Source organism: Papaver somniferum, chromosome 2 (assembly GCF_003573695.1).
Source record: "Papaver somniferum cultivar HN1 chromosome 2, ASM357369v1, whole genome shotgun sequence".
Classification (NCBI taxonomy): domain Eukaryota; kingdom Viridiplantae; phylum Streptophyta; class Magnoliopsida; order Ranunculales; family Papaveraceae; genus Papaver; species Papaver somniferum.
In genome coordinates, this window is record NC_039359.1 from 139,900,593 (window position 1) to 139,926,471 (window position 25,879).

The following is a 25,879-nucleotide window of genomic DNA, read 5'->3' on the forward strand; positions in this document are numbered from 1 at the left end:
ATTACAATGGCTTCCTTTGGCTCGTACATATCTAAGTACGAGCAGCCAATGGCAATACAAAGATTATCTTTGGTTCGAATGTATTCATATACATTCGCAACAACCAAATACAATTACGAAGGCTGACTTTGCATCATAGTACCTAAATACGAGTATCCAGGGGGAAAGATGGAGCTTATCTTTGGCTCGAATGTATTTATATACATTCTCAAGAGCCAAAGACAATTCGAAGGCTTCCCTTGGCTCATACGTATCTAAGTACGAGTATACATGGGAAAAGACGGAGCTTATCTTTGGCTCAAATGTATTTATATACATTCTCAACAGCCAAAGACAATTATGAAGACTGCCTTTGGATCGTACATATCTAAGTACGAGCATCCAATGACAAATACGAAGCTTATCTTTGGTTCGAATGTATTCATAAACATTCTCAACAGACAAAGACAATTACGAAGGCGGTCTTTGGATCATACATACCTAAATACGATCATCCATGGGAAAAAATGGAGCTTATCTTTGGCTCGAATGTATTTATATACATTCTCAACAACCAAAGACAGTTAAGAAGGATGTCCTTGGCTCGTACGCATCTAAGTACGAGTATACAGGGGCAAAGACGGAGCTTATCTTTGGCTCGAATGTATCTATACACATTCTCAACAGCCAAAGATAATTATGAAGGATGCCCTTGGCTCGTACATATCTAACTACGAGCATCCAGGGGCAATAACGGAGCTTATCTTTGGCTCGAGTATATTCATATGGAAATCAAGGGAGATCAACAGGATGCAAGGCTATGCAATCTAGCGGAGGTAAGGATGAACGAATAAAGAGCCGCCGAACAACAACATGGAAGGAAAAGAGGATGGGAGAATACCAACGAAGTGAAGAACGAAGACTTCAAGGTTCCCGGAGCTCCCTCGCCTAAGGATACAAACACTAACAACGCTCAGGAGGGTGATAACTCCACCAAATGAAAATACAGAAACGAAAGGTCATCGGAAGACTGTCCTTGGCTCGTACAAATCTGAGTGTGAGCAATTAAGGAAGAATACGAAGTGTAAGGACGAAGGTTCAAAATACACCTCGCGTGGAAGGACAAAGCTTCGTTTGTCTGAAATTCTTAAGCTTATCGCTTTTCGAGTTTCCGGGATCAAAGGAAGGTATGTAGCATCAACATCATCAACGAAGGTCAATCCCCCCAAACCGGACCTACAAACGAAGGTGGAGGTCATAATAATTTGAGCTAAAGACATCAGCAATGGTTGTAGTTTACAACTTAAGTCTGAATCCGAAGGCATGCATGGGAGCGAAGCCCCTTAAAGAAAGACTCACCACCGTCAGGCATACATGTGAGCGAATCCTGTTAAAGGCAGACTCACCATTACAAAGAATGTTATTCAATCCAAAGCTACGAATGTACAACTCAACAAAGCCCATGTGTATAGGTGTATGCATACTCAACCAGGATATAACTCATACTCAGCTACGAGGAGTCACACAAAGACGCATAAGAAGACACAACCTCTCAACCACCACTACTGCAATGCTCCCAGCCTAGAAATGTACGAAGCATTATACATTTGTATACCTACAAGTGCACAACTCAGACACAACGATGAACAAAGTCTATATACATACGCATACCCCAAGCCTCAGAAATACCCCGACTCTCCCATCTGAGGAACCTATGAAGTGCCAAAGACTAGTGCAAGGGAACGAAGCCTGCAAGAGCAACTCACTACAACCATAACGAAGCCTACAAGGAGCATATTGCTACAAGCAAAGTACCCTGTGACACCTAGGACAAACATGTAGCTGATACAGACAAGGAGGCAACCTCAAGGACGAAGGCTCCATAAATGCAAATATTTTTCCTTTCAAAATCTACAAGACCCAGCTTTCAAAAGCAAAAAGGGGAAAACATACATCAATCATGGCGCCTCTACAACATCAATCAAAGACAACAAATACATGTTGAAGATAATACAACTTTAAGGTATGCTATCTTTATATGATACTCCCTCCGTCCTAGTTTACTTGCCAAAATTGGGGATTTTTTTTGTCCTAAATTACTTGCCAAGTTTCATATTTTTCTACTTTTTATCCTAATTTACCCCTATGTTGGAATCAGGTTTTAGTATTGAGAATTGTGTAATTCTATTTCCTATACACAATCTTAAATTCTCCTCTCTATATATATCCTTTGTTTTGAATTCTTCAAGTAAAAACCAAACAACTAGATATGTAAAAACTATGCATCTTAAATACTAGCTTGGGTAAATTTGGAAAAAAAATATACTCTCTCTACATTTCTTAATATGTGTGCAAAAACCAATTTTGGCAAGTAAACTAGGACGGAGGGAGTATAATTATATATGTAACTGTGATATACCCTGGAAAGAGGTATTATAAGTCTCAGCAATCAATATAAAGCTTGGATTTCGACAAACACAAGGGGTTAGAACTGACACCCACCGTCAGAATTGACGACAAAAACGAAGGGTTAGAAATGACACCATCAGAATTGACGATGAGGCAATCCAAGGCATAATTGTGCATGTCAATCTCGGATCCTCGGGGCGATTGCTCCTTTTATGAGGCATAAGAAAAAAATAATATATCCCCTATAGAGATACCCTATCGAAGTAAAGCAGCCTTCGCGTTGAACGCGTAGGGTTACAGGAAAATTATTGCCCACATAGGGACCCTCGCCACCATGGTACCTTCTGGCCAAAGGATACTCTGGTAGGACGTTGAATGTTCCACCAAGGTTAATCATACCTTAGCACCGAGCGATGGCTTGATTGTGCAACAAACTGGACACACTATGTCATAAATATCATGCAGCAAAGCAAGCAAAATGCTATAACACACATTACCAAAAGGTGAAAAATACCAAATGGCTTATGTATGTATTTTTATTTACGCAGGTACAACAATACGCGAAAAGCTTAACCAACGACAAAGGTTCCAAAAGGTATACTTCCATTGCAAAGGAGTCAAATTACAACAACGAAGGTACACCAGGAGACAACTTCATACCAGGCAAGTAAAGAGACATCTTAGAGTCACCTTAGCCGATAGAAAAACTAAAAGGTAAATAATATACACCTGAGCAATAAGTTCAAACTTAGCTTAAACTCAGCTACATGCTATGAGGGGATACCTTCTGGCCACGTTATATCTTGCTCGGGTGCCGACTGGTCAAAATGATGGCAAAAATACCTAAGCAGCGAGCGAAGGCTCCGCTTTTAAAAGGGGTGAAAACCATTATCCCAGTCTCAGCTTTTATTAACGAAGGTGTGGACTTCGTAAACAAATACATACATACATACATACATACATACATACATGCATACATACATACATACATACATACATACATATATACACATATTCATACATACATACGTACATGCTTGCATACATACAAACATTCATATATTTGTGTGATAATATTAGCATCAGAACCTTGTTCAATATTTTGAGGGTACCTCAGTGAATTACTTTGATACTTATATACTTCGAAGGTACCTCAGTAAATTACTTTGATACTTATATACTTCGAAGGTATCTCAACAAATTAATTTGATATTTCTCTACATCGACAAATTACTTCAATACTTCGAGGGTACCTCAGCAAATTATTTCGAAGGTACCTCAGTAAATTACTTCGATGCTTCAATACTTCGAAGGTACCTCAGTAAAATACTTCGATACTTCTCTACATTGGCAAAATACTTCAATACTTCAATGGTACCTAAAAAAGCGGGGGTCTAACAACACCACCCAATATTTCGCTTAGCAATCTTTATGGACTAACTCCGAAATACTTTGCTAGAAAATCAACTAGACAGTCAGACTCAATCTAGATAAAAGTTTCTCAAGGAGTTAATATCTCTCTCTTGATTTGATTTTTACTCAAGCTAAAAAAAATAGCGAGTCTTTATCAAATACAATAAATACTTGGACGGTACCAAAGACCAATGTCCAAGGATCAATCAATATCAATCAACAACCAAAGGTTGGATTTCCAATTGATGATCTTAACGCACAACCTGTATTATTTCAATTATATAAAATATAATACGGAAAATAAATAAAACAGACACCAGAAATTTTGTTAACGAGGAAACCGCAAATGCAGAAAAACCCCGGGACCTAGTCCAGATTGAATACACACTGTATTAAGCCGCTACAGACACTAGCCTACTGCAAACTAACTTCGGACTGGACTATATTTGAACCCAAATCAGTCTCCCACCGATCCAAGGTACAGTTGTACTCCTACGCCTCTGATCCTAGCAGGATACTGAGCACTTGATTTCCTTAGCTGATCTCATCCACAACCAAGAGTTGTTGCAACCCAAAATCGCAGACTTGATAATAAACAAATCTGTCTCACACAGAAAATTCTATCAAAGGATAAATCTGTCTCCCATAGATAAACCCTAGGTTTTGTTCCGTATTTTGATATAAAACCAAGGTGAACATTAACTAATTGATAATCCGGTCTTATATTCCCGAAGAACAACCTAGATTAATCAATCACCTTTCTACAATCCTTCCTGACTACACAAACCGATTGTCGAGGAATCACAAACAGTGAGACGAAGATGTTTGTGACTTCTTTATCTTTCCTATCGGAGAACTCTCACGATCTCAATCCAATCAATCGATTGTACTCGTACGATAGAAGATGCAAGATCAGATCACACAACTACGATAAAGTAGTATCAGTCTGGCTTCACAATCCCCTTGAAGTCTTTACGTCATTAACCTGATTTTAGAGAAGAAAATCAAAGGTTAATGGAGATCGAATCTAGCGGGCGCACTAGTAGCACACAGGCGTGTGGGGATTAGTATTGCACAATGCTTGATGTCTCCTTTATATAGCCTTCAAATCAGGGTTTTGCCTTAGTTACAAAGCAATCATTATTCACCGTTAGATGAAAACCTGATTTAGATTCAAGCTAATATTTCTCAACCGTTAGATCGAAAAACCTAGCTTGTCACACACATTTGGGTAGACTTTTACTGGTTTTGTTAAAACCATTCCCAAATGTGTACGTGTATGTTGGTTCAACATAGTAACCCAAAAGGTTAACCATATGAGCATTTAATATTAACCTTGTTATTCTTCACCATAACTAGTTCAATTGACTCAAATGAACTAGTTAAAGAGTTGTTCAATTGCTATGAGATCTTATGTAACTACACAAGACACAATTGAAACAAAGATGATTCGATTCAATTGAATCGGCTCATGAACATTATAGCCACGGTTTGCGTAAAGCATTCCTTAGTAATTTAATGTTTCATGTTCAGAGCACATCTTTAGATCATCACCTCTTAAGTTCACAAACAATTTCGCGGACTTAAGTTAATCGGTTGAGTTTTCCAAACTCAGCAGAAATTCTCGGAAAGAGAACTTCTGCCAGTTCACAGATTGGGTTCGCGGACTTAGCATACAAACGAGTTTTGGAAAATCCAGCAGAAATTCTCGTTCGAGAACTTCCGGCAGTTCTCGGACTGAGTCTACGGAATGGGTTCGCGGACTTGGCAAGCCAATTCCACAATCCTCCCGATTTCTCTTGATCAACAAAGTTCGAAAACTTCGGTTCAAGGAATACATGGTTATGTAATCTAAACTCTCATTTAAATCATTGAGACATTCTCCGAGGACGCTATGTAGCCGTTATTCACAGACCGATTCACGTCAGAGCAATTCTCAAAGTGATTGAAAATTTTCATGACTTTCGTCACTAGGTGAAGACAAAACTTGATCAAAGCGAAACGCTTTACCAACACACGATTTCGAGAAAAAAGATAATCAATGAATGCTCAGCTCGAAATACCAAATGTGTATGATCTAGTCTATATAGCATACGACTTTTGTCTCATAAGAATTAGGAGATAGAAGAGATAGACTTTTGAGTGATAGATAAGTTCAAGTCTCCACATAACTTTTTGTTGATGAAGTTCCACGGTTCCTTGTATAGATCTTCGTCGTTGTATGATGAATCGCCATGAAGTCCTTGAGCTCAACTACATTTTTCTATCCTAGTCTGAGACTTAGCTATGTAGGCTAGAATTCAAGACTTACAATTTTGATCACTAACATTGAAAAACATGCTTGAGATAGCAACGCATGCGAGGTTGACCGAGCTATGCTCTAACAATATCCCCCTTTGTCAATTTTAGTGACAAAACTATTAATACATATGGAATACAAAAAAGATAAAATTTAGTGGCTTCTATTCCATAGTCTAATCTTCAACGTTCCTTGAAATCTTCGTCCTTCCAAGTACTCCAATGATCCCAAAGGTTGTAAGTTTAGCACCATCGTTGTTGAAGATCCATAGCTATAACACTAAGACAAATCGAGATTCTCGATCATTATTATACAGTGTCATAGTATTATTATATAACATCAAAGTCCAATTGTATCACGACTTTAACAATAATACTACGATGATATGTATCACTCCCCCTTAGTCAATACTCCATCTCGATCATGGAAACCACTCCCCCTTACACAATGATCCGAAAACCATATGTATTTGTAGTGTGAACTACAATATTTCTCCCCCTTTTTTGTCAATAAAATTGGCAAAGGTACAACTTCATTTAGATGCAATCTAATAGCCGAAGCTAACAGCATTCATCAAGGAGTTTTAAGATACAAGATAACCCCTATAAAATTCCACAGCTGCACACCCCGCGAGATATTACCATTAAGCACAAGTTCAAAAGAACTCTCCCCCATTTGATGTCATTCCCGAAAGAACAACAAGAGCGACCTTAATTTCAAAAGAAAAGAAGGATTTTTTTTATTGGACACCAAAAACCATAGGAATGAATTTCTATATCCAAAGCTCAACCAAATTAATCACAAGTAAACCCATGATTAATTCAATTGGAATACGCAACTAAATCAAACCACAAAAGTGATCAATTTAATTGAAAGTGCTAAACATAAGTAAACTCACGGAGCTACGACTAAGTCAATCACACGGAGATGACTAACTTAACCGTTCAAATACTCAACATAAGGAAAACCTTACGGAATATATGACTACATTAACCAAAGGACATGATAGTGTAGCCTTTCATATACTCAACACAAGAACTTGTGGAATATATGAAAACTCGACTAGATTAATTACAAGAGAAACTATAATTAATCTATTTGGAATACAAATAACCAAACTAATCACCGAAGTAATCAATTTAATTATTTTGGGCTCAACATAAAAGAACTTATGGAACCCCGACTAAGTTCATCATAGAATATGACAACCTTAACCGTACATGTACTCAACATAAGAAAGAAAAATTATGGAGTACTAACTAAATAACCAAACTAGTTGATTAATTTAGTTTCTAATGCTCGACATATAGCATCTTATGGAACAACCAACAAAGCCAAGGTAAATCGACTTAGTTGTAAGGTGCTCAACATAAGACACCCAATGGAGCCTTCATGGTAAAACATAATAAAATGGATCAATGAAGATCAATACCATGGATAACATACAAGGATCTATTCTATTTTCCATCATAACGACATAATATACTTTATCCTTGTTCAACAAAAGATTTTATCCTATTTTCCATCAAATACATGACTGCATAGGCATAACTTTTGTATATGTCAAAAGTTCATTCGTCCTTTGATCAATACGAATATCGATTCATGAACGACTTTATTTTTTACCGCAATATGGGACCTTCAACTTCACCGACGCAAACAATACATATCCCATAAAAATATTGCAATAAACATCATCCTCTAAATATTTTTAGAATTTAAAACCAATAAACCTAAAAAATAACATAAGAAGATGAAAACAAAAATAGCTATGTGTAGTCACAATCATCGATATTCAAAGCACTAGTTATTCTTCCAACTAATACAAAAAGAAGACATCCTGTGCGACAATGCCTTTGAGAAATTCAACATCATTCCCGAACTCCTTGTTGTCAACAACCATTGGAACATACGGTTCACGAAGATAGGAGGTTATATCAACGATCTGTCTTGGCTGATTATGTCGTACCAAGGCTCTCTGAATTTCTAAGGACTTTGACACAAAAGCCTTTATTTCACGAATCTCCTTTCTTACTTCCTTCAACTCATCAAGAACATCGGAAAACTTCTGAGAGTTAGAAGGCACAGCCCTGGGATTTCTTGTATTCCTTCTTTTTCTTTTCAGGGACTTAGAAACAGAAGATTTTTCTTTTTCCTTGATTGAAGATTTAACAATCATGTTGACATCCTTTCCATCTGACATGGTGCTTTGAGAACAGTTATAAACAACTGGATTTGTGTGATTGAATCACCTAAATCAACAAGCAATATTATATAGGATGTCAAAAAGGAAAAAGGAATGTAGGGTTCGAAACCTATTGACATGTTCGTATACGCCCAACTCTAAAACCCTATAAAGAGTATAATTGTCGATAATAACCCTTTAGTTTATTTGATAGACAGAAAAAATAACAAATCTAAGAAAAGAAGGAAAAACTTTACTGAAGCCTGAATCAGCACTCAATATTGTCTCTTTTCGATCAGGCACATGAGACAAGATTTTCCCAACAACACAATCAAGTTGTGTTGCGATGAACAACGATTTGTCCATCTTTTTCCTCAAGGGAGAAATCTTCAGACTTATGTCTATCAAAACGATTCGACCATACTTTCTTTTCAAATGGTCTTACTCTATCCCTGGAAACCAACTTCTTAGACGAAGATAAGATCCTACATACCTCGGCGGTCTTCTGAGCAAGTTTCAGCTTCCTTGCTAATCGATCTGCTCTTCTTTGAAGTTTGCTGGAGTGCCTTATTTGGTGCTTGTACTTGTAACACCTTGATAGTTTGTATCCCTTCATCGAACAAAACGAGCACGTCAAACTTGGATAGTATTAAGGCATCTGAGATGTGCAAGCAACTATACATACAATAGATCTTGAAACATTACTGACAGGGTTTCCAGTTAGAGAATCTTCCAGCTTGATTGGGTTTCCTTCTTCTCCGAACCCATTGAGGTTGATATATGTAATTCTACAAGTATCAAAATCGATGTTTTCACCAAGGAGCCCTACACTTGATTTCCTATCTTCATCGGAATCACAGGTTTCAGACATTTCATCAAGTGTTACAGCTAGACCTTTGTTCCCAGTGTATTTTCTACGATTTGGGAATTCGTTAGCAAAATGGCCAAAACCCTAACACTTAAAGCACTGAGGCATGTCCTCGTCATCATCCTCGTCAGCATCCCTATTTTTAGGAGGTACGCGACCGTGAGGTTTGTCTGATGACCTAGGTTTGTCTCTTGAAAACCATTTACTTCTCTTCAATAGAAGATCCCTAAACTGTCTTGTGATCAAGGAGACCGACTTGTCAAGGTCTTCATCTGAAAAATCATTCTCAGACTGATCATCCTCAGAGACATGAACACTTTTACCTTTGGAAAGTAATTTAGAGATCTTTTGTACTTTAAAGGCAACATCCTTACCGACTTTGGATGTATGCTCATGGTCAAAGATCTTTAGCTTCCCAATCAAGGTGTTTCTGGAAAGATTATTGAGGTTATTCCCCTCAATGATGGCATGCTTCTTAGACTCTTATCTAGATGGCAGCGATCTGAGAATTTTCATCACAATGTCCTTTTCAGGAATAGTCTTACCCAATGCAAAAGATGCATTAAAAATTTCAGACACTTTGTGATTAAGCTCATCAAATGTTTCTTCATCTTCTATACGAAGGTTCTCCCAATCGGAATTAAGGTTTTGAAGCCTAGCTTCCTTTTCACTGGAGTTTCCTTCAAATATGGTTTCTAAGATATCTCAAGCATCTTTAGACCTAGTGCAATTAGACACGTGGTGTTGAAGACTTGGGGCAATGTCATGTATGATAGCATTTAACCCTTCAGAATTTTGCTTTGTAGCAAGAATCTCAGCAGCATTATATTCACCAATATTCTTGGGAACAGTTCCGTCTCCAGCTGCAACAACGGGCGCATCATAACCATTCACCACATATACACATGATTGAAAATCACGCGATTGAAGAAAATATCGCATAGTAATTTTCCACCAAAAGTGATTGGAGCCATCGAAGACTGGTCGTACATTAATAGAGATAACACCTCTGTCGATAGAGTCAGATCGCTACAAACACAGAATTGTTAGGTCTTAAATGCGTTTGCCTGCTCTGATACCTATTGAAAAAGTGGGGTCTAAAAACACCACCCAATATTTCGCTTAGCAATCTGTATGGACTAATTCTGAAATACTTTGCTAGAGAATCAACTAGACAGTCAGACTCAATCTAGATAAAAGTTTCTCAAGGAGTTAATATCCCTCTCTTAATTTGATTTTTACTCAAGATAAAAACAATAGCGAGTCTTTATCAAATACAAGGAATACTTGGACGGTACCAAAGACCAATGTCCAAGGATCAATCAATATCAATCAACAACCAAAGGTTGGATTTCCAATTGATGATCACGAACGCAAAACCTGTATTATTTCAATTATATAAAATTTAATATGGAAATGAAATAACACAGACACCAGAAATTTTGTTAACGAGGAACCCGCAAATGCAGAAAAACCCCGGGACCTAGTCCAGATTGAATACACACTGTACTAAGCCGCTACAGACACTAGCCTACTACAAACTAACTTCGGACTGGACTATACTTGAACCCCAATCAGTCTCCCACCGATCCAAGGTACAGTTGTACTCCTACGCCTCTGATCCCAGCAGGATACTGCGCACTTGATTCCCTTAGCTGATCTCACCCACAACCAAGAGTTACTGCAACCCAAAATCGCATACTTGATAATAAACAAATCTGCCTCACACAGAAGAGTCTATCAAAGGATAAATCTGTCTCCCACAGATAAACCCTAGGTTTTGTTCCGTTTTTTGATATAAAATCAAGGTGAACAGGAACCAATTGATAATCCGGTCTTATATTCCCGAAGAATAGCCTAGATTAATCAATCACCTCTCTACAATCCTTCCTGACTACACAAGAGGATTGTCGAGGAATCACAAATAGTGAGACGAAGATGTTTGTGACTTCTTTATCTTGCCTATCGGAGAACTCTCACGATCTCAAGCCAATCAATCGATTGTACTCGTACGATAGAATATGCAAGATCAGATCACACAACTACGATAAAGTAGTATCGGTCTGGCTTCACAATCCCAATGAAGTATTTAAGTCGTTAACCTGATTTTAGAGAAGAAAAACAAAGGTTAATGGAGATCGACTCTAGCGGGCGCACTAGTAGCACACAGACGTGTGGGGATTAGTTTTGCACAATGCTAGATATCTACTTTATATAGCCTTCAAATCAGGATTTTTCCTTAGTTACAAAGCAATCATTATTCATCGTTAGATGGAAACCTGATTTAGATTCAAGCTAATATTTCTCAACCATTAGATCGAAAAACCTAGCTTGTCACACACACTTGGGTAGACGTTTATTGGGTTTGTGAAAACCATGCCCAAACGTGTACGTGTATGTTGGTTTAACATAGTAACCCAAAAGGTTAACCATATGAGCATTTCATATGAACCTTGTTCTTATTCACCATAACTAGTTCAATTGACTCAAATGAACTAGTTAAAGAGTTGTTCAATTGCTATGAGATCTTATGTAACACAAGACACAATTGAAAAAAAGATTATTCGATTCGATTGAATCGGCTCATGAACATTATAGCCACGGTTTGCATAAAGCATTCTTTAGTAATTTAATGTTTCATGTTCAGGGCACATCTTTAGATCATAACCTCTTAAGTTCACAAACAAGTTCGCGGACTTAAGTTAATCGGTTGAGTTTTCCAAACTCAGCAGAAATTCTCGGAAAGAGAACTTCCGCCAGTTCCCGTACTGGGTTCGCGGACTGAGTTCGCAGACTTAGCACACAAACGAGTTTTGGAAAATCCAGCAGAAATTCTCGGTCGAGAACTTCCGATAGTTCGCGGACTTGGAAAGCCAATTCCACAATCCTCCCGATTTCTCTTGATCAACAAAGTTCGAAAACTTCGGTTCAAGGAATACATGGTTATGTAATCGAAACTCTCATTTCAATCATTGAGACATTCTCATAGGACGCTATGTAGCCGTTATTCACAGACCGATTCACGTCAGAGCAATTCTCAAAGTGATTGAAACTTTTCATGACTTTCGTCACTAGGTGAAGATAAACTTGATCAAAGCGAAACGCTTTACCAACACACGATTTCGAGAAATAGGATAAGCAATGAATACTCAGCTCGAAATATCAAATGTTTATGATCTAGTCTATATAGCATATGACTTTTGTCTCATAAGAAGTAGGAGATAGAAGAGATAGACTTTTGAGTAATAGATAAGTTCAAGTCTCCACATACCTTTTTGTTGATGAAGTTCCACGGTTCCTTGTATAGATCTTCGTCGTTGTATGATGAATCGCCATGAAGTCCTTGAGCTCAACTACACTTTTCTATCCTAGCCCGAGACTTAGCTATGTAGGCTAGAAATCAAGACTTATAGTTTTGATCACTAACATTGAAAAACATGCTTGAGATAGCAACGCATGCGAGGTTTACCGAGCTATGCTCTAACAGTACTACAACGAGTTTACTTCGATGGTATCTAAGAGAATTATTTTGATACTAACGGGTACCTCAAAAATTTACCCGAAGGTATCTCATCTAACCAAGTCAATACTTCGATGATATCTCAGTGAAATAAACGAATGAGGATAAGGAATTTTTCTTAAGGATCGTTCTTCAAACAACCCTCAAGAAAAGGGGAAAACTATAGATACCAAAAAAAATTTGTACCACATGGCACAACATTAAAGGTGGAGTAACTTATTATGTTACAACAACGCACACTACATCTCTTCTTAGAATGCTACGTTATGAAGTTATCTTTATCAACGTGTGGCGCAATGTTAAATGTTGGAGTATCAAAGTACGCTACAACGGAGTACACCAAATCACTACCAAGATTGCTTAGTTATTAAGCAATAGGTTGTAGTATAGGCACATGGGTGTGTCTGTCTGTCATAGGTAGCTGAGCAGTCTGCAAAGCTTTTAGTACGAAGGCGCAGTCGTCAACCACGTGGGCTCATAATACGTGGCATCCTATGATTGGCGAAGGTACGCGTCCAACGAAGGTATAACTTGTACGGAGGTTTCACAGTTCACAATGGCACGTGGGGGAAGCTAAGGCGGCATCGTCTGATTGGAAATGGTGGGGGGACAACGAAGGTACTAGATTCACCAAGGACCATCAGATCTCGATGGAACATAAGATACCAAATATATCCATGATGCATGTGGAGCTATAAATACCCATCATCATCTCAAGAGAAATGGGACTTTTGGGTGAGCTAGGATTAGAGAAAAGACTCATATCTCTACTTTCTTTCTTATTTACTAGAGTTGCATACATTCTTTAATGGAGTTCTTCCACCCAAATGTAACAAGATCAATAATAAACTTATCATCTTTACCCGTGGACGTAGGTTAAGATTAACCGAACCACGTAATCTCTTGTGTGATTTATTAACTTAGTTGCACTTATATTATCTTCTCACTTAACTATTTACTTACTGAGTTGTCTCTGTTCTCAGAGTTATCTCTGCTTTCTGAGTTATCTCTGTTCTCTGGGTTGTCTCTGTTCATCTGAGATATCTCTTTATTTAGCTTATTTGCTTACTTGTCTCTGTTTTACAGAGATACCATTATTTTCTTAGCATCTTCTCTATCGAAGTATCTTTACTTACTTAGTATATGATCTTCTGAGCAGATCTCATTACGAACGTACCTTTTATTACTCAACAGTATCAGTTCAACTGAGGTATCGATACTACTTACTATTAGATTCTCTGAGTTGTTCATATTATGGGAAAATTAGTAGTCACAGCACCCTTGGAACGATCAAGAAAAGTTCATGCTTTCAGTAATGCATAATCTAAATAAAGAAGGGGTATTGGGCCTTCAATGGCTTATGTGTAAGTTCAAGGCATGCCTTATGCCGGGACAAGACTCGGCAGTATGACAGTTAGTCAGATAGATGCATGTAAGGTGCCTCGGAAGCCAGATATGCATGTAAGGTGCCTCGGCCATAGCCTTCAAGTCTTTACACCCTTTGCAGAACAAGGAGAAGTTGGAACGGTGTGGAATCTAGGTTAGTTGCATCATGCTCCATGAGCATGCTTGCAAAGAAAATGAATGTGAATTTTCCTAGCTTTAAGGCCCCGATTGTAGCATCATCATGGCGCATCTGTGGAGTTATGGCCTGCGCGCCCAGGCGCGCCAGGCGTAATTTTCCGTTCCGTCACATTCTTCTTCATCATCTTCTCCTAATTCTTCCTCTTCCTCATGCTCACCCTCCATTTCCTCTTCTTCATCTTCCTCATTATCGTTGCTGGAGATATCTTCCACCTCCTCATTTTCTGAAACCTCAGGGTGCTTGAGGTCAAGTCGGGATGCCCGTACTTGGTGCAAATCTGGTCAGCAATGGATCGAGAATGTTTGTTTCTCTCTCGCAAGGCATTCCTCATGGTATTGGCAACAGAAACTATCATTGTGCGCTTAAGCTTGGAATATTTGGAATTCCTGGAAGAAAGTGTTAATTTCAGCGAGTCCAACTCTCTGGAAAGATCCTCAATCTTCTGAAGATGATTCTTCTCAGACGTTGCAAAGGAAAGTAAAAGAGATTAGCATCATATGCAATTAAAACAACTAAAAATATTGCATTTGCTGGCTGAGGAAATCTGCCGGAACAACCTTCTTTTTTAGAAATGATTGCCTTAAAGGTTTCCTCCTGAACTTGTTTTAGAAGTTGGGTACGCTTAGTGATTATTTGATCCTTTTCAGTTAACAAAGCATCTCTTTTCTCTTTCAAATTCTTAATTATACCCTTCTTACAGCAAAGTTGGGTTTTAAGAGTCTCATTGATAGATAGTGTTTTTCTAAACTCAAACTTAATATCCTCATATTTCAATTTGACATCCTCCATATTATCAATTTCTAAGTCAAAAATATCTAACGATCAGGCATAGAGTTGAAGTGCTCTAGGAGGATTGAATCTTCAATAGAGAAGTCAAACGCTTTATTTGATAGGTTGAAAACCTCTGCAGGCAAAGATTATTAACAGGAATAAAAACACAAGATCAAAACACGCGATATTAATCAAAGGCGAAGATAATGGAAAACCTACCCAAGAGTTGGGAATTCCTTTTTCGAAGGTTAACCACAGTAGCATCACGAGAAGCTACTTCTCTTTGAGCTCTAGAAACCTCTCCCTCTAGATTACGGATTCTTTCGCGTTGATATCGAATCAGGACCTCAGATCGTCGAGAATTCTGAATCAACATGGAAAGGTTAGTAATATAAATCATGACAACCATCGAAAGCAAGATGGACAACAAAAAGGACTTACCAAAATCTCAAAGGCAGAATGAAGCTCCGGACTCATAACAGAGGCAACATCGCGCAAAGAATCAGGATCCAAAGAAGGATCAACACAAAGCTTCATCATCGCGTCGCATATCTGAGCAAGTGCGGGATCATTAACAACCGGTAGAGCGGAGCTGAAGATCCTTGAAAGAAGCTCAGTGTTCGGGCAACCATCATTAAGAGCAAAAACTCTATCTTGAGAATAAAATGGGCATGTGCCAGCACGAGGCAATTATCCAGAAGATCTATTAAGAAGAATTTCATTCCCAGGACCTCCTAGGTGAGAAGTCAAATGGATATCTTCATGCAATACAAACACATCAGTAGAAGGAGTATTCAGACAAGGGGTCTGATTGGTCAAAGGACTCGGTTGAAAATCTTTGGCCTTCAGAGCACCTTTCTTCCCTTTAGAAGCGCATTTGTTCTTAGGACTTGGGATTGAACTTTGATCCTTGTCCTTTGCCATGGAACTAAGACGATCCTTCTTGGATTTGGAACCATGATCTCAGAGCTAGGAGAATCATCCTCAGACTTGTCTTGTAAACACCAAGATAAGTAAGAAACAGAGAAAAATATTGTTTAAAAGCGAGACATAAATTATTTCTTACTTTCTTGGAGCGCGGGGACTTCACCTTGCGCAATTCTTTCTTCTTCCTTTTTTTCATTTAAAATAGACAACATCAGTGAGCAAAGCGCGAAGATAAACAAGTGAAATGCGAATATTAATAATAATTACCTCTTTAGCCTCCTCAGGCCAGTTGAACACCCAGGGATTATAATTGGGAAATGGAAAGCCTTCAGGAGGTCCTATGCGATCAGATCCAACTGCATTCCTACCCCAAATGTAAGGACCCTCAATGATAAGGGGAAAATTCATCCAAGAGGGATCACCGGAGAAACGAGCGGAATCGTTGGAGGCGCTATGAAAATCAACATCCCTCATAATTCTTTCATTTTCAGCTATATTCTTTTGTCGCATGAAGCGCATTCTCCAACGCCTATCTTCATGGGCGACAAGATTGACACAGTAATGCTTGAAGAAATTTTGCACAGTAAATTCTTCATGATTATAAGACTTCGCATATTTTGGATATAGAAAGCCTAAACCAGCAGCACGACGAGAATACTCGACCAAAATTCTGATAGCATCCGCACACAATTGATATTTCTCCTGAGGGTCTTCCATGCGCGACAGAATATCATAAAAGAGGGAAGCTTCGGACTAAAGAGAGGAATGGGCAAACCAGCGCGAAGTTGTTCCAACGAAATAATAACCATTTTATCACTCCATTGTTCAATAGCGATCCATTCCAGATGCAATTCTGTGGTGTGAGTCGAATTTGGAGGAACCATCAACCTAATCCCTTCTGGCTCCAACTCATTCTTAAATCTTTGGATATCCCCTTGTGGCCTTTTACTTGCTCTCGGGGCGATCTAGTATGGGAATAATGAAACGAAGAAAATCCAATCAAGAAGCTTTGATTTAGAAATTTTGATGATCAAGATTTCGTTCAGATCAGAACATAAGCGACAGAAATAATAAAAGAGGGCAGAATCGGAACCGTGGAAGGAAATTGATAATCGTGATCTGAGATTCAGTAAGCAGAAATATATGTGGGAAGACGGATTAGCAACATCAGCAACAATAGTAGGAAAAGAAAATTGCAAAAGATGAAAGAGAAGATAAGGTAAAAAAAAATAATTGGAAAGCGTGATAAAAATTTGAAATATTTTATCTCTCATTCGCATTTATTAGAAAACCAACAGGAGAAGGCGGTTACCGGTAATAAGGGGGAGAAATTAAAGATGTGTCAATCAGGGAAGAACATAGTCAACACGAGTAGGCGGTTGCACATGAATCGCAGAATAATGTCAGTGGATCTAGAGAATACCAAAGGACAGGATTGATGCGATAAATTAGATTTCTCTCACCATTCTTTCTTCTGAAAAATCAGTGCGAGAAGAGGCAAAATGTGGACACAAAATATAGCTCAACCAATGAGAAAGCGAAAAAGACACTCAACAACGTGATTTCAAGGGCGAGGAGCATAAATCCATTATGTCACTACTGATTACGTCACAAGAATCACACAAACATTTGAAGGAAAGGGCGATGACTACAAAATGGTGTGATCGTACCGTCCTAATAGACTTAAAATAAAAGACTTTATTAGTTGTCTTCCACTATGTAACCCTATAAAAAGGACCGGAGGTCATTGTAAAAGAAAGACATCTTTTTAAGAGTTTGTCTGAAAAACTTAAGAGAGAGAAAATCATTTGTTCTCCAAGTTGGGGTTTACTTGCATTTGTATGTGTAATAGTTCATTTCTTAATAACAATACTTAAGAGTTTATCTGTTTCATATTATCACTTGGGTGTGATTATCGGATTTCCTGTAGTTACAAGTTGTGTGTTTATAAATTGTTCTAACCGAATAAATTCAAGAAATTTTTTTTTCTGCTCTAATTCTTTTGATTGACATGCAACTTGGTTCAGAACCGGCAGTGATGAGTTAATTATTTTTTTTATTTTGACTAATCTTCACAATCACATTATTGATTTGCAATTTTCTTCCTTGATATTAATTTCGTTGGTCAGTTTGGAGTGTGGACCATTTGCTAGCTAGCCTATAACATCTTGTGTTAATCATATTTCTATGGATGCTATTGCTTATCCATGGGACGACAACAGTTTCTTTTGTTTTTTTTTTGTTCGAACAATCTAATAAAAAAAACCGAGCAGCCTTAGGCTCATGCAAGTACGGATGAAGGTGCACAGTTTGATATGGTCCATGTAAAATATGAATTTTCATCATGGCGGGACAGAGCATATATCAGCTTCCTGGTTACCCTATTTGTATGTGTGATGTACTGAGTTATTTTATGAGATAATAAAGAAGATGAGATGGTATTCTAAGCATTCAAGTAACTCAATATCACTGTACTGCCTTCATTAACTTAATCTTCATCTCCTAACTGTGTTTCAGGTACAGGTTATCTAAGAGAAAGGGACTAGACGAAACCCTAAACATCACGGATTGCACGCGTGCTAGGATTGAATCCGTACAAGTAAAACTTACAGCAGAATTAACCGACGTAAAAACGGCTAACTAATTTTACTAAAAGCTAAATACAGCCAAAAAATAGTTGTAGACATTCTGGTATCATGACAGTATGTTATTGTCGGAGGCGGAGAGACAGTCTCGTTCCACTTCCACTTTGTTCAGCTGTAACTCATCCGCCCAACTTAATAGCTTCTGTTGGACCAGTTGGGGCTTTGTTTGTGTTAGGCGACGCATTTTATTCACATTTTTGCGCCTAGGGCATTTTATTATCTAGGGGCCCACGGGAGATTTGTTCGCCTAGCTAGTCTTTCGCAACATATAGCCTACAAATGCCATTAGAGTATTATTTTTTTTATTTATTTGACCGGTAAAACATTAGAATGATGTATTAGTAACTTAACAGAAAATGGGATATTTGGCCAAAAAAATTCTTTTTCTGGTTAAGATGGACGGGTAGAATAGTGGTTTGGGTGAAATGGATGAAACCTAATTAAAATCAAAACCGGCTGAAATACCCTTTCTATCACAATACTTTATGTTTTTTTCTCGTTTTCTCCGTCGTCTCTAGAAACAAATTAAAACCAGATCTAAAGCCAATTACCACCAGCAGTAGAAAGCATATATATTCTTTTCTCTCCGCCATTCCAAAAAGAAATCTTATCTTTCTCCACCACCGTTCTCTTTCTCCACCACCGTCATCTTACCTTTCTCCACCACCATCATCTTCTCCATTGTTGAAATTGCTTTCTCCACCGTCAACGACATCACCATCTTCGTCCACTTTCAGTATTATCATCTTTCACCATCAAAAGTAACATCACAAAATTCAGTAACTTCATCTTTTCGTCTGCACCGTCAACAGTAAAATCGTCATCATTATTGAAATTGAAATTGGTTTCTCCTCCGACTGTAAACACCAACACTAACTACAACATGAAAGATTTTTAAAGTTTCAATCGATTATTTCCACAAAATGCCTCCAAGAATCGTAAGTTTTGAAACCCTAACTGTGTTTTGATTTTATTCTCTGAATTGTATGATTGATTTGTTGAATGGTTGATTTTAATTGGCTTGTTTTTCTTTATTTTTGTACAAACTGATTTGAGATATATACTTGCAGTACCATGATGATTCTAACCTAATTCTACTGAAATTAGGGTGTTGTTGTAATGACTTTATGATTATCTGTATCAGATGAAACTTGTTTATATCTGGTTGATGGAATTAATAGCTTCTTATATTATACTGATTGATGTGGATGAAACCAGTTTCATCTTGTTTTACATGGGGTAGAATTTGTTTTCACCAATGTTTAAACTAGGATGAAACCAGTTACATCATATTTTAAATTTTGTTGAATTTGGTTTCACTGATATTTAGGTTGGGATGAAACCAGTTTCATCATGTTTTACATTGTGTTGGATTTTGTTTCATTCATATCTAAACGAAGATGAAACGAGTTTCATCCTGTTTTACATTGGGTTGAATTTGGTTTCACCTATTTTTAAACTAAAATGAAACTAGTTTCATCTTTGTTAAAATTGGGTTTAATCGAGTTCAATCATGTTTAAACTAAGATGAAACCAGTTTTATCTTGTTTTACATTGTGTTGAATTTTATTTCACCTATGTTTTACATCTTGTGCCGAAATACTAGTAACATTAGATATACTCAGTTACATCCGCTCTATTCGAGTAGTAGTAACACTGGATGTACCCAGTTACATCCACTATATTCAAATAGTAGTAACATTGGATGCTACCAGTTACGTTCTGTGTCGAATGTTAGTAACACTGTATGTAACCAGTTACGTCCTATGTCGAATAGTAGTAACACTGGAGTTACGTCTTGTGTCGGATAGTAGTAACACTGGATGTAACCAGTTACGTCCTATGTTGAATGGTAGTAACACTTGATGTAACCAGTTGCATCCACCCTATTCGAATAGTTACATCCTATCTTATAGTAATGTCCACCATATTTGAAGTTTAAAGCCCCATTTGAATAGTTGAGCGGATAAGTTCCAATATGTTTTAATGATTTTTTTGTTGCCAGTAACCAAATTTTAAATTCATGGTTACTCTTTTCGTTAAGCATAATATATACTTGAGTTTGCTTTGGTTGAAGTTTGTGTTGCAAAGGAAAGCAAAAGGCTATTCAGAAGTGCTTGAGCAATTTCAAGAAAATACTGATTATTTCATTTAAGCATGCCATAAAACCGCAAATGATGGAATACTTTATGGTTTGTTACAAGTCCTACTTTCTTAACGACAATCTATGTTGATTATCTTACTACCACTAGGAAAAGTGTTCATTGTCCTGACGGTACTGCCGCTACAAATGAGATTCACAATTTCAGTCTTTGTTGCATTCACTTGTTGTAAAATAGCGCTTACCGCTTGCATATATATTTGTTAGTATATAATTTTGGTTTAGAGTTTAGACATACATATGTTACTGATCTTAGCTTATGTCTTTTCGTTCAGAATAATGAAAACAAGGAAATGTGGTGCTATTTTTGGGTGACTGAAGAAGAATGGCAAGAAGAGTTCCAGCCATAATTGAATTTCAGTTAAGTTTATGAGGAAGGGTTTTGATCGGTTACAGTTGCTCTAACCTGTTCTGTTGAGTTTTGCTCCCATCACAAATACATATTAGGTGTTTGTCAAAAGGTCTGAGTGAGTAGTTCTGCAAAACTTGAAGTTCAGCACTGTATCGATTGATTTCTCCAAGTTTCCATGGATGCTGATGAGTCTTCCAAAGAGTCAAGGAAGGAGATATGACAAAGGCATTGAGATATGGCTAGAGTTCTAACATGGGAACTACGTTGGCAGCTAAGACAAGGAACAACACACAGATGTTATAAGAGTTTGGATTAGGGGTTGTTTCAGTGGTGCAAAGATGTCAAGGCAAGTAAGAAGTCTTATCACAGAAGTTAATTTACGTTTTGCGTTCTTGGTAATTTAGGTCAAGGTTCAGTTTTATAAGCCATTAGTTCGTTGTTATATAATATCTTTTGGAAGGATATAATACAATTTTTCTGTGTTACTGAGTTCTAAATTTTCTGTAACTGCTTCTAAGATGAGTACTAATAAACATGTGAAGCGTAATGGAAACTATTCAGTAAATATTGGCGGGTACTGTACAGTGTAATAAACGTACAGTATTCTGTTTTCATATGGGTGACGTGCCAAAAAAAGTTAAAAGGGTATTTCAGGTAGTTGCATTAAATTTAGTTATGTAAAAGATGAAAGATTGGGTGCAACATCCAAGTTTAGTTATTTGCACAGTATCTTAAAGATGCTTGGATATTTAAACAGTATTTTTTTTTTTGTTTGTCTTTTTTATTCAGGAATTATTGTTTTTGGTCTTTGTAACCAATTTTGTGGTAACTTAATATCATCGTACTTCAAGAATCACATTGAAATTATGTTAAGATGTTCGCGTTCTGTTTCCTTGGACCCAATTCAGTATGTTGTGGTGTTGTACGTAGAATCCTCCTTTTAAGTTGAGACTTGAGAGTAAGTTGGTAGTGGCACACTGAATATCAAACCAGATCGATTTGCAGAGGGTTAGATGAATCTGGCCTTCTATATGTGCCACGTTGGTGGCACACTTGGCTGACCAAGTATCTCCCTCTTCATGCCTAGTTTTTCTTTTGAGGGTTTGACTGAAATTTTTAATCAATTGGGGTAGAGTAGTTGTAGTCATGTTGGATTCGTAACAAATGGATTACAAAATCAATCAAATTTATCGGCGTATTGGTTTACAATAGTAGTCCATGAATCTCTTTGCTCGAGGCAATGATAGAAAGTGAAACGGCGCCATGATGGAGGTGCTGGTGGCATCTCTATACGTTTTCTCCATCTGATTGCTCTTCTCCGCTCTGCTGCAGGTGGAGGAGGTGACCGTGTTTTTTGAGGTGGGGGTGGTTGTGATGGTTCCGGATGCTGATGTAAATTACTGGTGTAGTATATTTCAGGTACTGGCGGAGCTGATGGTTGAAGTTGATAAGGGTAACTTGTTTCCCCATATTGATACTGTGTCCTTGTTGGAAAAAAAATGGGTTTCACAAAGGATGAATGAATCAGAGAAGAAAGTGTTGCACTCCAAAACTTTCAAGGCTTGTATAAATTTCTTTTAGACAAATATTTCTACCCTCCCAATAACAATTGGCGATTACAACAGGTATGCGAAATATTGCCTTCAGGATACAATGAAAGCCCTGCAACGAAAACTGAATTCAAGGTTTGTACCCCTTGATTCAATCAAGAACACACAAAGAGATTTCTGATTTCTGTTGGGAATAGGTTTTTATTCGCCAACAGGTTTCTATTCACGAAACGTCAGGTTCCTTCATCAACAGACATCAATGGTGTCTTTTGGATTCGAAATTTTCGAACAGGCTTTTATCGGCCAAATAAAACCGTTGGTTAGCGGCGTTGAAAATATTCCAACATTCTCCCCCTATTTTCAAAAACCATAAAACAAAGTTAAAACTTTTAAATCAGAGTGACTGCATCACCGAAGTGACTGCCTACGTACCCGAGTGGGATCAAGCCAACGTAGTTCAAGCACAATTGAGACTAAGCATCATCGTTGAAATCAACACATAAATGATAGGTATCTTTTGGATTTGAACCTTCACTTAGTGTAAGAAACTAAAAGCCTTATCGAGGTTCTATGGTGAAACCAGTCTTGAACCAAGTACCCCTTATGATAAAACCGGAGTCTCCACACATATTGATTTCATAAAATCATGTGTTCTGTAGCCAAGCACGTTAATGGCCATGTGCTTATATCCTTGTTCATGAGTCTTCTTTAGAGAACGGTCTTCTTTTCTTAGGAAACGGCCTTATTTCCATACTCATATAGGTAAGTCTCGAAGGTGTTTCTGCGATACACCTTTTACTAATCATAGACTCATTAAGGATTTACATCCATCCTATTTTCTTGCAGAAACCAGCACTAATAAGAAATGGGAAGTTTTTATATTAGTGCTCCATAATCCACATCCATAACTTGTTGGTACCACATTGAACCTTGTTTATCCTTTTCAAAACATAGGTTGGGTTTCTGCTATGGGAGATCAAACTTCCTTCACAGACCTTAGTCCCATTTCTTTCCTTTTTATTGAAACCACTGAACTTGGTAGACTTTTCGTAAATGGGTCTGCCAAATTTCTCTTTGATTCAATAAAGTTAACCGTAACTACTCCCCTCTTGAGTAGTTGCCTAACCATGTAGTGTCTAAGACTTGCATGTCTAGACTTTCCATTATAAGTCTTATTAGAGACATTATAGATTGTAGCTTGATTATCACAATTAATCAAGACCGCCGGAGTTGGCTTCTTCCAAAAAGGAATTTCCATAAGTAGGTTTCTAAGCCAATCTGCCTCCTTACATGCATCAGTTAAAGCTATCAATTCTGACAACATTGTTGAATCAGAAACACAAGTCTGCTTCTTGGAACTCCAAGACACAGCAGCACCCCCTAATGTAAAAATCCATCCAGAAGTTGACTTGGAATTTGAGTCTCCCCTGGACCCCCACGACCTGACCTGTCAGGTCGACCACAGCCTGGGGGGCGATGCCCCCCAGGACCCCCCTTTGGTTAGCGGCGTTGAAAATATTCCAACAGTCCTCTCAGGGTCGGGTTTCCAAAACGATTCTTATCTGAGACCAGCAAATGAACTACTTTTCCTTCTTAGGGAACCATTTCCACTTCCCACAGCTAAAGCAGCAGAAGATGATAAATTGCTCAAGTCATCCATGTTTTCATTTGTATCGGCCGTACCTGTCTGTTGTCCCTTCCACAGGTCTACAACGGCGAGGGCTATGGTGGCTACGACGGAGATGATAATAATGGTGGTGGTGATGGTGATGTTGCAATGTTATACTATGATCCGTCCCTCTACCAACAGTTCCAGAACCACTATCAATTGTGGTGTTTCTATTAATAACCACGTAGCTGCTGGTTCTGGCTGATAATAACTTGTTTCAGGTGCCGGAATCTAGTTTCTGGCTTAGACTAGTAGGTCACAAGTGGTTTTTCTAGGAAGTTCACAAATAATAGCAAAGAAAACTATAACAAGAAAAAAGGTCCGGAAACATGAATAATGAAAAAAGAAGAATGATTTTTTAGGGGTCATGGTTTTTTTTGAGGGGATCATGGTTTTATTAGGCCACCTTTCCTATAGTTATAAGGGTGTCCTAAAACGTTGAAGTGACTAATCTATCCTTAACCTAATTTAATTTAAAACCAACCTAATAACCACCTATATATAACCACCACCTCCTCACACCACCACCGCCGATTACCACCACCTCCGATTATCACCACCACCAACCACCGATTACCACCACCACCTCCTCCCACCACCACCGCCCACCACCGCCGATTACCACCACCACCTCCTCCGATTATCACCATCACCAACCACCGATTACCACCACCACCTCCGATTACCACCACCACCAACCACCACCACCTCTATATATATAACTTAATTCAAAACATTAACAAAGATATTCACACAAACCCATTACTTGTCATTCGTTTTTGGTCGAATAAATGAGAAGTAATCATCTAAATAAGTTGAAAATGGAAGTTGCAGAGAGGTTTAATGGAGGTTTTTTTTCAGAGAAAAGTTCGGTTACGTCGCAAAAAACAAGTCTCAGCCGAACTTTTAGTTCGGTTACCTCGCAAAACGTTCGGTTTCGTCGCAAAAAGTTCGGTTATCACGAATTAATTTCTTCTTAACCGAACTCAGAGTTCGGTTGATTAGAAAAAAGACTTTTAACCGAACTCCTTCTATTAGAACAACACAAGTCCATAAGTTCGGTTCCTTCGCAAAATAATATCACCGAACTTTACTTTACGAAAATAATGAGAAGTTCAAAAGTTCGGTTCGTTCGCAAAAATGTTAAGTTTTCTTTGTAACCGAACTCTACCTTTGAAACTTCGTAACCGAACTCTACCTAATTTGCCAAGAAATAAATTTCGTAGTAACCGAACGTTTGCCTAATTGCATATATGCATATATAAGCCTAGTTCGGTTGATTCGCAAAATATGTTGAAGTTTGTGAACCAACCGAACTTCTAACACTAGGTTACTTTTAACCTGCAGTTCGGTTGGGAACTTGGTTGCGTTGAAGTTTGCGAACTAACCGAACATACTTCTGTAAATCTTATTACTAAAGTTCGGCTACCTGCGTGTTTGAAGAAAGAAATCGAACTCTGTGTTCGGTTATATGTTCTTGACATTTATTAACCGAACTCCGAGTTCGGTTACATGTTCTTCACACTTGGTAACCGAACTACCTAAA

At 38.0% G+C, this 25,879-nt stretch overlaps 1 protein-coding gene across 1 annotated transcript in view; it reads right to left on the reverse strand.

Annotated features, from left to right (window-relative positions):
- The window catches only part of LOC113352076 (serine/arginine repetitive matrix protein 1-like), a 55,577-nt gene extending 40,530 nt beyond the window's left edge, over positions 1–15,047 (reverse strand). Inside the window, exons 1-3 of the mRNA XM_026595947.1 lie at positions 14,816–15,047; positions 14,416–14,535; positions 13,851–13,911 (exon numbers count right to left, since the gene is read on the reverse strand). Coding sequence (XP_026451732.1) covers positions 13,851–13,911; positions 14,416–14,535; positions 14,816–15,047 — 413 coding nt within the window. The remainder of the gene's footprint in view (positions 1–13,850; positions 13,912–14,415; positions 14,536–14,815) is intronic.
- Between the last annotated feature and the right edge of the window lie 10,832 nt (positions 15,048–25,879).